Source organism: Ananas comosus, linkage group 14 (genome assembly GCF_001540865.1).
Source record: "Ananas comosus cultivar F153 linkage group 14, ASM154086v1, whole genome shotgun sequence".
NCBI classification, from domain to species: domain Eukaryota; kingdom Viridiplantae; phylum Streptophyta; class Magnoliopsida; order Poales; family Bromeliaceae; genus Ananas; species Ananas comosus.
In genome coordinates, this window is record NC_033634.1 from 5659817 (window position 1) to 5676116 (window position 16300).

The following is a 16300-nucleotide window of genomic DNA, read 5'->3' on the forward strand; positions in this document are numbered from 1 at the left end:
TTATTGAAGAAAATAACTCATCACCATATGCAACCTTCGGCGAGCGCTAATTAATTATGGCGACTCCCGGCTTCATTAACCAAATAATCCCGAGCTATCTATTTATGACTAATTATATAGAATCCTACGTACTCTAATTAGATTTCATCTTAACCATCATTTAAATAATAACCGAATATATCTTAACCATAACCGAATATAATAATGAATAATATCAAATAATATAATCCTAATCTAATTAGCATTATCTCTAACACCAAAATCGGCACTTAAGAATCACAACTTCTTGGTATGTTTATTATAATTATATTCTTAATTTTTACCATTCTAGCAATAGTATGATTGTAGTCAAGATTCTTAAGCAAGCTTTTCGATAGTGGGTCTCATTGGTTGGCCCTCTTCTATATATGAATGGAGCTCCCATTATAATAGTGGAAATTTGTTGGTGTTATATATATTTGTTTTTTTTTTTTTTTTTTCAATTGGGCAGTTTTAATCAAAGTAAAATTCCATCAGTAACACTAGTTCTCAGATTTTTGTACCATCATCTACTTAATTTTGCTCCTTTTTCTTTGGGAGGTTGGAAAGAGAGGGTGTTTGGAGTTGTGGGAATTTAACAATCAAAAGGCTGGTGAGTCATGAAGCACCAGTTGTTTTTTTAATTAAAAGATATTATTAATTAACTGAATGAGAATTCGAACAACTTGGACAAAAATAATGCTAGGATAAGACCCCTGAGAGGAGATCACTTTCTTATCAACACCTTTTCTTGTACTACTTTTAGCAACCTTGTGTAGTACTATTCCTCCATTGACCTAGTTATCATGCATCCTTCATTAGAACAATAGAGAGAAAGCATCTGATTTCTAAATGTTGTCTCCTTAATGATCAAATTAACAGGTGAAAAATATAGGATGAAAATAAATTCTTTGTATCATTTCAATAGCAAGAAAGCTTCATTTTCTGTAATAAGGAAAGTATCTATTCCCCCTTTAGAAGACAATATTGTGTTGGATCGTTTCTCTCTTAGAATAATTGTTCGGTGGAATTAGAATTTTTATTGACCAGCTACTGGTTTTTATTGTATTATTATTCCCACATATATAATTCATAATTATTAACCCAATAAGTTTTTAAGTTGACAATCACCTCGATCTATCTAAAAAAAAATGTTTGATATTTGGAGTCATAATTTATTTAGGTTAAATGTTTACTAAAATAGATTTTATAACTAGCATCAAATTATTTGCTTATGATAAATTAGTTTCCTTTTCCCCTCTGTATTTGTATTTTTTTTTTTTTTTTGAGAAAAATGTAGCATGTTACTTGTTTCATTTCTTTTTTTCCTCTATTCATTTCTTAATGGTTGTATTTGGTGATTAACTTAAAAGTACAATATTGGGTGGCATTGAAGGAAAAGGAGGAGAAGAAGCTCTTCTACTGTCAGCAAGGAAAAATAGTTTCATTGCTTAGACATGTTACACAACTACAGTGCACTGTTACAAGGCATGCATAATACTAATTCTACATAAGGAACAACACACCTCTCTCTCTCTAAAGATCTCTCTCTCTCTCTCAACTGTGCACAGGAAGAGAGAGAAGCATCTCATACTCTTCATCATCTATCCTCCACAGAGCTTCAGACCAGTACTCACATACAGGAGAAGGCAAAGAAGATGGGCCCAAATCACTACAACATCCTTCTTTCAATCCCTCGAAGCTCGCCCCATCGTCCATCTGATCCAATGCGCCAATCTCGCTCCAAATCTGATCCATTGTGAAGCCCTCATCCTTTTTGAGCTCGACGGTCTCACTCTTCTTGTCTCCGATGTCCATATTCTCTTCGCTATTCGAGGAGGAAACATTGCTCGAGGACGACGAAGGCGACGAGTTTGACACCGATGTTCTCGTCGTCTTCCTCTCTTGCGCCTTCTTCCGCATCCGGGTCCTCCAGTAGTTCTTGATCTCGTTATCGGTCCGCCCCGGAAGGCTTTGAGCAATTCGAGCCCACCTAGAAAGAAAAACCCCGATCTAAACCACCATAACCAAAAGTAGGGACAAAGCTAGCTAGTGATATTGGCAGGGCAGCCATCTTATAGTTAGTTAAGTAGGTCTGATATTATTTGCTCTATCAATAACAACTTCTGCTTTGTAGATACTGCTAAGAAAACACTTCAAACCATACCTATTTCCCCATTTGTCGTGGAGTTCGATCACGAGCTCTTCCTCCTGGGGTGTCATCGGACCGCGCTTTAGGCTGGGGTGGAGGTAGTTAACCCAGCGGAGCCTACAGCTCTTTCCTGATCTACTGAGGCCTACAAACATCAAGCCATGAAAGGAGGTTAAACCCGAAAATCAGATCAAATCCTTGTCCTCATAGCCCACGTAGTTAGTTACTAAGCCCTTTTAAGTACAAGGGCTATTCGATGATCCCCCTCCGCCGTGCAAACCTGAAACCTTTGCTAAGTAATCCCAACGACGTTCACCGAACAAGCGCACAAATCGTACCAGTTGGAGGTCTTCCTGCTCACTCCACGGGCCCCTCCGTGTATTACCTTCTCTTGCCGCTACCATCACCGTCGCTCGTATCGACTCTCTCTCTCTCTCTCTCTCTCTCTCTCTCTTGATCAGCTGCAATGAACTCTCTATGTAGGGTGAGGGCCTTTTGCCACCACTTGCATTTTATAGGCACTAGTAAAAATGGCTGGTACACGACCCCTTTCTTTATTAAAAGTTTAGCGTAGCTTTTAGGTCTCTCTAAGGTCTTAAATATAATCTACCGACTGTCCCTAGAGCAAGTGGCAAAGGTTTAGTAGTTGGTATCTGAGATCCAAGTTCGAATCCTAGTTGATTCACATTTCCAGCTAAGTTTATTTCTAAATGAAATAAACGAAGCAGGTAGCGTACTACATATCTCTCAAAAAAAAAAAAAGAAAAAAAAAAAGTCTTAAATATAATCTGAAGTGGTTAGTAGTACTCGTCGGTACTGATTTTGTTAGCTTATGAATAGAAAAGGGCTCATATCAGCTTATTCTTATTGGTTCTTTAGTTCTTGGTGGTGTTATGGCACTAGTAAAATGGCCAAGGTATGGCATACGATCGACCTCTTTTCTTTATTAAAAGTTTAGTGTAGCTTTTAGGTCTCTCTAAGGTCTTAAATTTAATCTGAAGTGGTTAATCGTACTCGTCGGTACTGATTTTGTTAGCTTCTATAAATAGAAAAGGGTCCATTCCAGCTTATTCTTATTGGTTCTTTAGCTCTTGGTGGTGTTTCTTGGGAATTTTTTTTTTTAATTCTAGATATGTATAGGAATAAATATTCATTATCAAGTGCTTTAGTTCTAAGTGCTACTTTAGTGTGTACCTGATTGAGAAACGTGACATTGAATTGTTTTTTTTTTTTTTTTTGAGAGAGAGATAGGTAGCTCGCTATCCGGTTCGTTTATTTTATTTAGAAATAAACTTAGCTGAAAATATGAATCAACTAAGATTCGAACTTGAGTCTCAGGTACCAACCATCAAGTCCTTCGCCACTTGCTCTAGGAAATACTTAAAAGTTAGGGTAGGGTTTAGTCGAGAGATATTTTTTTCTGCTCAATTTTGGACTAGAATATCACCATTTTCTATTGTGTGTTGGTAAAAACAGTGGAGATATACTCAAAAAGAGATATATGTTTCTGCTCAATTTAGAGTACTAGAACTGTTGGTCTTTATTTTAAATTTGTGATTTGAAACTTTATTTTGGCCTATGGGCCTCCCAATTGGCCCAAAATCAAATGAGTGTTAGCTGAGCTTGTGCATCACTTGCTACAATGAATTTATTCCTACATGGAAAACTCATGACATCTTATAATGCCTTGTATATTTCATCATCTCTATGTCGCTTGCTTAGATAACAATGAGAATGGCACAACCGACTAAACACGCGAGCACGAGCACGAGCACGAGCACGAGCACGAGCTGTGCCCGGCCAGGCCGCGCGCGGGGTTTTGACTACGTACCTGTTTCGGTTAACCTATACTTAACATTAACCTACCTTATCTGGGTATGGTCCAAACAACTAACCTGAGAGTGGTCAAGATTGTTGTTGGGTCCCAACCTCCTATTAGCCCTACCTGCTGCAGCTCGGGGCGGCACCTACATCTATGTAGGGAAGTGTACAGAGGGGATACCCGACCTTCTTCTGATACATATGCTTCTCCGAGCTTTAACCTACCTCTCTGATCTTTATTTTTTCTTCTGATCTTTACTCCACTCGCTGGATCTCTGAGAGCCCTTCTTATTCAGTTTCCGTTATCTTGGCGAAGTGCCAACGGGGGTAACTTTGCGCCACCTTGATCTTTCCCTTTTCTTCTAATCTTTACTCTAGTTGTTGGATCTCTAAGAGCCTTCTTGGTTCACTTTGCGCTATCTTGGAGATGTGCCGACGGAATAACTTTGCGCTATCTTGGAGACGTGCCGATGGAATAACTTTGCGCTACCTTAGAGACATACTGACAGGGTAACTCGTGGTCATTATATCGCTATAAGTGATCATCAGAGCCTCCCATGTGCAGGGGTAACATTACTTCTAGGAGAGTACCTACTTTTTTTCGACTCACAAGTCTCATCTGAACTTTTTATCTCTATTATATTTTGTCATTAATTCTTACATACGATTTTTCAAAAAATAATGTTTTAACATTTTCAAATCAAAATATTTTAAAATGGCCAATTTCTACTAAAAGAATAGAGTGTTTTCCAACAAGAACATCATCAATCTCTATTGTGTTTGGTATTAGCATTATCATCACTATGTACCTAAGTAAACACCCCTTCAATGTCTTTCGATAATTACTTAGTTATTGTAGAGGCAAGATATTTCTCTTAATTTGCACTATGCTTGAAAGCTTTGAAACTTTCCGTAGTGTCATCATTTTTTCAAAAGAAAGGTAGTATGCTAGCAGTTTTTTTTTAAAAAAAATATCAATTGTGCTGGAAACGTAAAGTATTTATGCTTCACATTTGGAACCTCAAATATTAATCATCAAATTCTTCAAGGCTTGCGCTAGGAACAGCTAGTATATTCTTAAAGTTTCTGTAGGCCCTTTTATGTTATGACCTATGAAAACTAATACCAGATAAAGTCAGGTACAACTCTCCTAGAGTAGGTCTTGTGTGCTATTAGGAGCACAAAGGTCTCTGTACTTCTAAGCCGTTTTTGTTGCTGGAACTTTTGAATTGACGATCAGCTCCGTTAGCCTTGATCTAGCATATTTAAAATATCTAGAAAATAAATTTTACGTTTTTTCGATATCATTTATCTAGCGATTGAAAGTGTTCAAAATCAACAATTTTAATGATTGTCGTTGGTAAGTTTGACAGTGTAGAAGTATTCAAATCAAATAAAATTTTGATAGAAAATTCTTTATACTATTTACTATAAAATCAATATCTCTGATAAAAAATTTTAGTATCATATCATCACCACTTTTTGTAAGATTTTTATTTTCAGCTGTTGGTCTTGAACCATTTTGATCGCAAGGTAAACGATATCAAAAAACTGCAAAATTTATTTTCTAAATACTTCAAATACGCTAAATCAAGTCTAAAAAAGCCGATCGTCGATTCGGAAGCTTTATCATCGAAAACGTCTTAAGAGCACGGAGGCCTCTGTACTCCTAATAGCACACAAGACCTACTCAACTCCCCTATATATATGTTTTCTTGAAAAGCACTTTTGGGGATTCAATCCTTCGACCTTAGGCTTATCATCAAGCCCTTAACTAATCGGATTTAGTACGCGCATGAGTCAATATGTTTTAACCCTTTATAAATGTGGGGGATTTTACTCTATTACTATAGGTACTGGAACCTTAATTTAATTCTCTATGCTTTTTCTTACACAGCTTTTGATGTACATGAAAACGTAAATTGTTGTTTTTTCATTGCCAAACAGACACCTGACAAAAATTACTAGCAATTTGTCATTCACCCCTTCACTCTTTAATATAGTAGTTCTATTTGAATAAATAAAAAGATAACCACATCAAATAAGACCTAAAACTTTTAGTTTAAGAACTTCAAAGACTCAAAACTCGAAACTGAACCTGAATCCGAATTCAAACCAAATCTATATAAAAGTTTATTTTATATATGTAAAATATAATTTTTAGTATTTATTGTAATAATTAATACATATTAATAGTTTAATTTAATATTTAGTGCATAAGATAATCCGGTTCTACTTTTTGGTTTAGGAAATGAATTTTTGATTATTTTTTGTCGGATTCAGTTTCGAATTTAAATTTGATAGAAATATATAAAACTTACCTTAACTATCATCCTTTTTTTTTTTTTAAGAGAGTGGCAACTGGCAAAGGGCTTAACGGTTAGTACCGAGTTCCTAAATTCGAAGCCTAGTTGCTTCACATTTCCAGTTAAGTTTATTTCTAAAAAGAAATAAATGAAGCGGGTAACATGCTATATACTTTTCTCTCAAAAAAATAAAAATTATTTTCCAATCTAATCATTAAAAATTTTGATATTCCTATCTAACTTTTTAATTTATTTGATTTAAGCCACTTAGTGATCCTTTAACTTCAAAACTTGAGTACGTAATTTATATTTAGGGGTTTAGTTATTATATTTTATATAATTTACATAATTATAAATTCATTAAAGTAAGTAATTATTATATATACAAATATTAAAACATCTTTCTCGATTAGATTAAATTTTTTGAAGAATAATATATATATATATATATATATATATAATATATATATAATATATATATATATATATATAGAGTCCGCGCTACATATATATCTTGATGAGTCACGGATCGTCTTCGTACTCATTAGTCGTTTTCGATGATAGAGCTCCGAATCGATAATCCATCACCGTAAAATTTTCTAGAGCATTTAAAACTTCTAGAATCAAATTCATAATTTTAGACATCATTTACTCTTACCGATCAAAAGCTCACAAAATTGACATTTTAACGGCTGTATGGAAATACTTGCTAGTTTAACGGTGCAAAGAATCCAAATAGGTTGAATTTTTGATAGAAAATTCTATTCACTACCTATATAAAGATCAATAACTCCGATCTTAAATTGAAGAAATCCGATCATCCTTTTTTAAGGCGTCGTTCGATTTGACCTGTCATTTTATGCTCGCTTGATGAACATTATTATGATTTTCGAAAAATTACAAAATTTATTTTCTAGAAGTTTCAATACTCTAGATCATATTTAACAGAGTGGATCATCGATTCGAAAGGCTCCATCATCGAAAACAACTTTAGGTACGAAAGACCTAATACGTACTCATAAAGTATAGCAGCTACTATATATATATATATATAGAGAGTAGGGCTAGAATACTTGTAAAAGTATCATGGGGGTGATATTTGTGTGTTTTTAACCCTTGGATGGAGAATGTGAGATTGAGATGATGGTGGAGTAGGTTGTGGTAGGTGGTGTATGGTGGAATAGTGTTTAATTCAAGGGCTATTAAGATAATCAAAAGTAGATCAATTTGATGGCATTAAAATTTTCTAATAGACTCATGGATGATGGATACTTATAAAAGTATTGTAGCCCTACTTTTATATATATATATATATATATATATATATATATATATATATAAAATTTAACGTGATATAGGAGTAAGAGGTCTTGAGTTCGACACGTCATGGGTATACAAAAAAGTTTCAAGTCCAGACTTGAAATGGATTGTTAAATGTAAAATATAGAAACATCATTTTCTTCTGACTAAGTTTTTAGAAGATAACGATTGTTTCACATATATAATTGAACAACAAGTAGCTTGAATTTTGTATCCAAATAGGCATCAAATTAATTACTTAACACCAAATAAATTAAAATATTAATATTAAAAATAAAATTTTAAAAGATTAAAGAATCGTATTGAAATAATTTATAGTTCAGAAAAATTCTTAATATTTTTATCTTTGAATTTTCATATCCGGTCAAATTCAGGTATGACTTGGAATATTTATTTTTATTTTTTCATTCAGATTCAGATTGAGGTGACAAATAAGTTGAAGAGAAAAGCAACGCTTATCGTGTCATGTACAGTCCTCGCCATTCACATTCAGTCCCTTCCATCAAAAGTGAGAGAGAGAGAGAGAGAGACACGTGGGATCCCCGATTTGACGCCTCGTTGCAAAACCACGTTCCCTCGACGCAACAATGATTAGTCACCTCAAAACAAAAATAAGGAAGGAATAAAAAGAAAAGGTAAAATTCAACGCTACAGATAAGTTGGACATCAGTTTCAGAAGAGCATTTCTTATGAGCTTTCCAAATTACTAGTTCTATAAATTATTAATGTACTAGAATAAATAATAGATTTAATACATACAGTAGAGCCACTATATTTTTGAAAATATATAAAAGAGTTCATATTTTTAACTTTTTGGTTCTTGGATCAACCTTTTTTACCATTTTTGACATTTGGAGTAATATTATTACCTTTGAGGGACCACACAATCCTAAAGGGACCACTCATTCCTAATAGGGACCACTATCATCCCGAGCCTACAATTCTTGATCCAAGGGCAAAACAATCGAAAACACCAACATCCTTATGTTTTCAATAGAATAGTAGTTCTACACTATATATATATATATATATAGTTGGACTGGGCTACTATTAGTAGCAAAATTCCATTGTTGCTACCAATTTTTTAACCTTTGGATCAACTCTTTTCATTATTTCTAACAATTGGATTAAATACTATAACCCAGTGGGGACCACTCAACCCTAGGGGGACCACTCAACTCTAACCGACGTATATCATCCTGACCCTACAATTTTTCATCCAAGGGTTAAAAACTTGATAGCAAAAAAGAGCGATTTACTATTAATAGTATTCCAGCCTAATTCTATAGTATATGAAGTAGGCCTGGATACTATTAATAGTAAATCGTCTCTTTTTGCTATCAAGTTTTTTAACCCTTGGATGAAAAATGTAGGTCAGTCGAGTGATATACCGTCGGTTAGAGTAGTGGTCCCCCTAGGGTTGAGTGTCGCCCACTGGGTTAAATATATTTAATCCAATTGTTAGAATAAGAAATATTTGATCCAAAGGTTAAAAAATTGGTAGCAACAATGAATTTTTGCTACTAATAGTACCCAGTCCAACTCTATGTATATATATATAATATATTATATACTATAGTATATAATATATTATATATAGAGAGAGAGAGAGAGAAGATGAGAGAGGCTAGACCGGTATACTATCGTAGCACGAGACCTCCGTGCTACCAAGTTGTATTCAATGATGCGCTTTCGAATCGACGATCGTCTCCGTAAGACTTATTCTAACTTATTAAAATTATTTGAAACTAAATTTCATAATTTGTCGACATTTATTGCTAGTGATCAAAAGGTCTCACAAATTGATCATATTATGGTAGATGTGATATGTTTGTAAATTTAACAGTGTAAAATAATCCAAATCTAATGAAATTTTTTATAGAAAATTTTTTTCACTATTTAGAGTAAGATAATACCTCTGATCTTAAATTCAAGTCTTTTATATCATTTTTTATGAGATTTTTATTCTTACGTCATTTTTAGACTACTCGTTTGATAGCTAAATGATGCAAAAAAATTATAAAATTTAGTTTCCAAATAATTTCAATTGTGTATCGATCATAGTCTAATGGAGTCCTGATCGTTCGATTTGAAGCTCGATTCATTGAAACAATTAACTTGTGTACTACGAATGCTCCAGTGCTAGCCTGAGAGTATACCAACCTTTATATATGATATATATATATATTATATTATATATATATATATATATATATTTATATATAAGTTATATATATATATTATATATTATTGAGTGTAGTGCTTACTATTCATCTGAAGCAACGAGCTTTCCGTGCTTCCAGCGTTTTCGATGTTGCGCTACTTCCAAATCGTCGATCGTCCCGTTAAATTGATTATGAGTATTAGTTACCTAGATATAAATTTAGGATTTACGGTTACTCATTTGCCTATGAGACGAAGGTCTTCAAACCTCAAACGCTGAAAATAAAATATTTTACAATAATGTAATAATTATGACATTAAAATTTTAATCAAGATATTTGATCTGTTAATATAGTAATATCAATGAATTTTTCTATCAAAATTTCATACGTGATTTGGATATTTCTATCACCGTTAAAGGCTTGCAAACGAGGTTCATTACGGCTCATGAAATTTCTGTTTCGATATTTAGAGCCCATTCGATCACTAAGGGTCAAATGATCATCGAAAAATAAGAAATTTATTCTAGGTACATCCAAATACTCTAGATCAAGTTTATCGGAGCCCGATCGATCGATTCGGGAAATAGTCGCAACAATCAAAAAAAGAGCTGGAAGCACGAAAGGCTCCTGCTACCCTGATACATATGTAGCCTCACCTAATTATATATATATATATATATATTATATAATATACTATATATATATATTTATATAGAACTAGCTACTATGCCTATATAGCACAAAGTTTATTGGCGCTACCGGAAATTTTTGGCCATTGTGAATTAAGAGATGTGCGGTAGAGATTGTGGGCCCCTTTAGTGGTTGAGTGGTCGTTGGTTGAATAGTATGTTATCTAAACTGATGAAAATTGATCATAAAGAGTAGATCTACGGCGTGAAAACTTGTACACCATTTGCTTCGTTTGCATATTAATAGGATAGTGCCAACATCCGATATATATTATTATATATTATATATTATGATATATTAGTTGAGCTATGAATATCGTTTACAAGATCTACAAATCATGTGGCTTATTAGGTTTTTTAAGTCATTGGATCTAACTTTATTGATTATTAATAGCCTTTGATTAAACACTATTCCACTAACCACCACCTTACCCACCATCAATCACCTTTCAACTCTCTACATCTCTCCATCCAATGGCTAAATAACACACAAGATATTACCCCTGATAGCTTTACAAGTATTCTAGCTTCTCTTATCACACATATATATATATTATATTAATATATTATATTATTATATATTATATATTATATATATATATATATATATATATTATATATTATGTTGACTTAAGAATACATTCAAAATGCACTCATATGAGGTGGTGCTTTTGAGTTTTTAACTATTGGATGGAGGAATGTAAGGTTGTGATGATGGTGGTAGGTGGAATAGTGTTTGATCCAAGGGCTATTAGTAATGAAGGAGTAGATCCAAGGGCTAGAAACCTAAAAGCACCAATGGGGTGATACTTTTAAAAGTATTCTAGCTCAATTATATATATATATATATATATGGGCTTTTTTTGCATTTGGCCCTCTCAAAAAAGTTTATTTTAAGAATAGCTCCACCAAATTTATAATTATAATTTTGGCCTTATCCCTGCGACGCAAGCGCCACATAAGCGCCACACAAGCAGGCTAGGCTGTAGGGTATTAAGTTGAATACGGTGAATCATTCACCGTGTTTGGACATGGTGAATGGTTCACCATGTGATATCGTATAATACACTAAACACGGTAAACCATTCACCGTGTTTGGACACGGTGAATGGTTCACCGTCTTTAGACATGGTAAACCATTCACCGTGTTTGGACACGGTGAATGGTTCACCGTCTTTAGACATGATAAATCATTCACCGTGTTTAAACACGGTGAATGGTTCACCGTGTTCAGTAGAACTTGAGCCCAAGCATTGCAAAATTCAACACAACAAAACAATAAATTCAACATCAACAACAAACAACAAATCTAACACAACAACACAACAATAAATCTAACGCAATATCAATAGAGTATCAATATCATATCATCACAACAAAATATCAAAAAATAGAGCAAGTTTTTTAATAATATAGAAAGTTCTGTGCAATTTAAAATTTACAAAAATATAACATCATATTCTCCTCATAGTCTCTCAACCACGTCTACCTACATGTCCCTACCACGGCCGTGACCACGATCACGATCAACACCATGCTCATCAAAGGGCTCTATGACTTTCGACTAGTCAAGATGTTCGATAGCAGTACCCTCAACAACTGGCTGAGTGTCCTACGTTTTGATCATCCGTCTGATCTCGTGCTCAACCATAGCAGGTGTCGATAGTATGTCTAGCCGTGGAGAAGCTAAAGATGAGGGCTGATCTGCGTGGAGAGACTGCAACTGCCGTTGGCGCCTACGATAAACAATATCAGCCGGTCGAGGTGAATCCTCTAGTATTGGTACTGTGTCTGGATAATAATGTGACTCCTCTATTGGTGAAAATGGCATCGGCGAACTATACAATGGTACATGGCCCGACATCAATGGTACACCATATTCTGCTGGCTGTGGAGGTACAGTGTCTAGAAGCGTAGATAGAGTCTCCAAAACTGCTTCCATTTAATTGGCAACTTGTGACACGGTTTCTAATACTCCACCATATAGAATATCTGGCAGGACACGTCTAATCGTATAATGCGATTTCTGCACGACATCGACCTGAAATAAAAACACCATCATAAAAATTACACTAAAATTTTTTTATATATAAAAATAAATATAAAAAATATTATATATTAAAATCATATCAATACTCTCTCGACATGTTCACATGGCTTATACGCGAGGGGTAGGCGCTATACTGGCCTAGATATCCATCTTTTAGTGATACTCCAATAACACTGCATGTAAAGAGTAGTAGCTCGTATAGAATTTAGATCTACTATGTCCATCAATCGATCATTCTAACGTTGAATATATGAGTATGATACGCCGCCCAATTCTCATCTGCTCTATCTCATGAAGTGATGCGAGATATGGCAACCACTGCTTCAGGTATATGCTGTAGAAAATCAAATTGTCGAAGCACATGATCTAGAAAATGCAGCTTAATAATATGGAAGCTGTCACGCCCCGGGACAGGCAGTGGCCCTCCCGGTAGCGTGCCCAAACCCGCCATATGTCAACACATATAAGGCGTCTAAAAACAACAGTGGAAAATAAAGGCAAGAAATAATCTACAACTAGAGATATCAGAGCAAATAAAGTTCTATCATCTAAACCAGAGTAAAAAGATACATAGCTAAACCATAAAAGAAAATATAAGTAGTACAATATCAGTATCTAGTACAAAAATGGTGGTCTCTAGTACATGGGTAAACTCTCAACCTCTCACAAAATAAAACGTCGAGAGGTAGACCACCTATCGAATCGTCTTCGAAGGAAGCTAGCTCGAAGCAACTCCCTTCCCGCGGTCCCTAGCCTCTCCCGGCGTGGAAGGCTCTAAAAACAAACATAAAACAGAGGGCGTGAGAACTATAATTTATAGTTCCCAGTGGGCAATTACTGACCTCAGCTCAATGCACCACTAGACCCCAAAAGGAAAGGGTAAGTAACGACAATAATAATAAGCAATAGAAATAACGAGTAATTTGCATTTATGAAAGCATAATGAAAATGCTAATCTATTACTTGCAATTAAACATGGCATTTATGTAATGCACAATTATCTTGTCATGAAGAATATGTCTCTACTTAGCCATAAATAATGTCATGGGTTGCTTAATGAAATTATGAGGATTATCCTTTATCATAGTAACATTGTTTATATGAATGCAAGTAAGCAATGTCTCCTAGCATACTACATGTATGTATGTATACCCAAAGTCCAAATCTATACTAGAAGCAAGTCCGAGTAATCCAACTACTACTCTCTATTTAGTAGTGATTATAACAAACTCATCCCGTGTCGATTTCCATTTCCAATTAAGGACCTACCAAAGGTAGTCCAGCTTGTGCCGCCTAAGTGTCTGTGGTAGCCCAACATCCCTACTCTTGGAATGTGTCTGTCCCACTCGACCCCGTAGGCTTCTCAATACCGCACGAGCGAACATAAGTCGCGTAGGCTAACTCCGGAGTGCCGGCTTGTAGGGAGCGACCCTCACAAGCATGTGCGAATGAGCACAAATGGCAAACAAGCATAGTCCAAGTCTCAAGTATCCAATCCTCATGTCTCTAACAAGGTATCGTCACTAGCATCCCGAAGATCTAGTTTAAGTCACAAAGCGAAGTTCCAAACACTCACTACACCTAGTGCCTCTTGATGACACTTAGGCAATTTGATGTTCAACATAAGCCAAATCCCGCAATGGCTCTAACCACTAGGTTCACACATGTCCCGAGCTCAATGCCGCTTGATGACATTAGTTTTCTAATTCGCATACATTCTAGTTCAATACCTCTATATGGCAATCTTGTCATCTTTCATATCATAATTAAATCTAAGTTTAAATGCATGAATCAAGACTCATTTACGCTATAGAAGCATGGAACCAAGTCTCGTGTAGAATGCCAAATGCAAACCAAAGCTCTCTCAAGCAACTCTCTACTACATAGAGGTCCAAAATTTTACTATATGCAATATAGGCATTTTAAGCATTCTAAAATTCACAATAAATATATATAACAAGAATATGCATGCTTTTTCAACTAACGATGCTTAATTCATCACAAATGAGAATTTCTCATTGTGTGGCTAGGTCAAACCCACCGAATCGTCACGTAGCGCCTCGTTTTGCCGAACGAAGTTGTCCACGAGTCCCAAAATACCCTAAAAGTATTGAGCGAAGAGATACACGGGCATTACGATCAACTATAAGATCAAACATTAACCTAGAAGCAAAAAAGGCCAAAACTCACCTCAAGAAAAGAAATCTCTTCCAAAGCTCCAAAAGAGAGCTAGAACCCTTCCAATCCAACCAAATGGAAGGTTCTAATCCAACTAATTTAGCCCCAAAAGCCCTAGATCAAAAAAGCCCAAATCAAACCCTAAGTTTCCATTCTAGGGTTCCAAAGGTAAAATCTACTAAAACAAGGATCAAAGGGTAGAATCCAAGTACTAAACTCCCAAGATGCCTCCAAACAAGCTCCAAATCTTCTAGGGTTGAAGATTGGTCCACCACCAAGCTCTACAAGCAAGCTCTAAGCCTTGCAAAGGTGGAAAGGGGAGGAAGGGGTTGAGCTCCAAGCTCCCTCAAACAAGTTCCTCTTCTTCTTCTCCTCCTTCTTCTTCTTCTTCTCTCTCTAGAAGGTGTAGGGAGAGGGTGAGAATGAGAAAATGAGAGAGGAAAGAGGGGGAAATGGCTAATAAGCCCATCTAGTGTAACAAAATCCAGTGAGGCCCCTCAAAAAAATGATATTGCATCAGCCCGGTCTGGGCAGTTTTCGCCCAAAGGGACCGGTCTCTCCCCAGTAGGGACCGGTCTTTCGCTGCGAACCCGAAAAACCAACGTTCGGGAACCGGTCTCTCCCCGCGCGGGACCGGTCTCCCACTGCGAAGACGCACTCGGGGACCGGTGTCGCCTGCCAGGGACCGGTTGCCTCAGGGCTGCCACAACACTGCTCACTGGGGGACCGGTCTCTCCTTCCAGGAACCGCTCCCCGAGAGTAAAAACTCTCAGGACTTGTCCAGAATTTCAGTTTTTGAACTTTTTAGGTCGGAAAACATTCTACAACTCTCCACCAAGTTTGGAAAAGCTCGAAACACATCCAATCACTCGAACCTCACAATTTGGAAAAGTCCAGTGTGTCACAGAAGCAGACTAAGGTGGTCCTAGATCGCCAAACCTGGGACCCCGCTACACAAAAAAGTAAGTGTCTCTAATACTGCATCTGTATAAGGCTCCATTTAATCTATTGTGAAAAATACATATGGTTATTTATCTTCTCCTTTTTAAATAAAATTTTTAGTTATAATAAGATTGAATTACTTTCATTTATCTGAAAATTTAGCTACTGATCAAGCTGATCACGATAAAATTCAATGTAAGTAGTCCTAACATTATCCTAAAAAATCAGCCTACTATTCCACCTGATTCATTTATATCATATTAGGCATGATTAAATAATATTTAGAAACTTAAAATGAAAGAAAAAATACTCACCTACAATCTAATGGCATGTTGAGAAGTTCAGGCTGCAGTCCAATTATCTCAGGGCGACCAATGTGCAGGTGGTCCCATGCCCATATCTATACAAAAAGAAAGTTCGAAATTACAACAAAAGTCATGACTTATAAAAAGCTAGTAAAGCAATGTATCTGAAGTAATGTCCCAAAACGACAACACTCCACCTTCCCCCTCATGCAAGCATTTTCTAATGCCCGATAGAGATGAGCTAGCATAGCTGCACCCCATGCCAACTCACCGCAGACGTCAAAATCCTCTAACAATGGCAACTATTTCAAATGCACTCTATTTCCGCTTGGATTTAGCAACAAATTACACATC

At 35.7% G+C, this 16300-nt stretch overlaps 1 protein-coding gene across 1 annotated transcript; it reads right to left on the minus strand.

Moving 5' to 3' along the window:
* On the minus strand, positions 1439 to 2680 carry LOC109720080 (myb-related protein MYBAS1-like). Its single transcript, XM_020246961.1, has 3 exons — positions 2451 to 2680; positions 2186 to 2315; positions 1439 to 2011 (listed from the first exon to the last, which is right to left on the minus strand). The coding sequence occupies exons 1-3, from the start codon at positions 2572 to 2574 to the stop codon at positions 1576 to 1578; spliced, it is 690 nt and encodes a 229-aa protein (XP_020102550.1). The 5' UTR covers positions 2575 to 2680; the 3' UTR covers positions 1439 to 1575.

What these genes read in the sequence shown, in the direction of transcription:
- LOC109720080 (XM_020246961.1), bottom strand. Translation starts at nt 2,574, where the DNA reads ATGGTAGCGGCAAGAGAAGGTAATACACGGAGGGGCCCGTGGAGTGAG. An exon ending in TTACTTAGCAAAGGTTTCAG is followed by an intron (nt 2,316 to 2,450) that starts GTTTGCACGGCG and finishes TGATGTTTGTAG; the next exon opens with GCCTCAGTAGATCAGGAAAG. An exon ending in CACGACAAATGGGGAAATAG is followed by an intron (nt 2,012 to 2,185) that starts GTATGGTTTGAA and finishes TTTTCTTTCTAG; the next exon opens with GTGGGCTCGAATTGCTCAAA.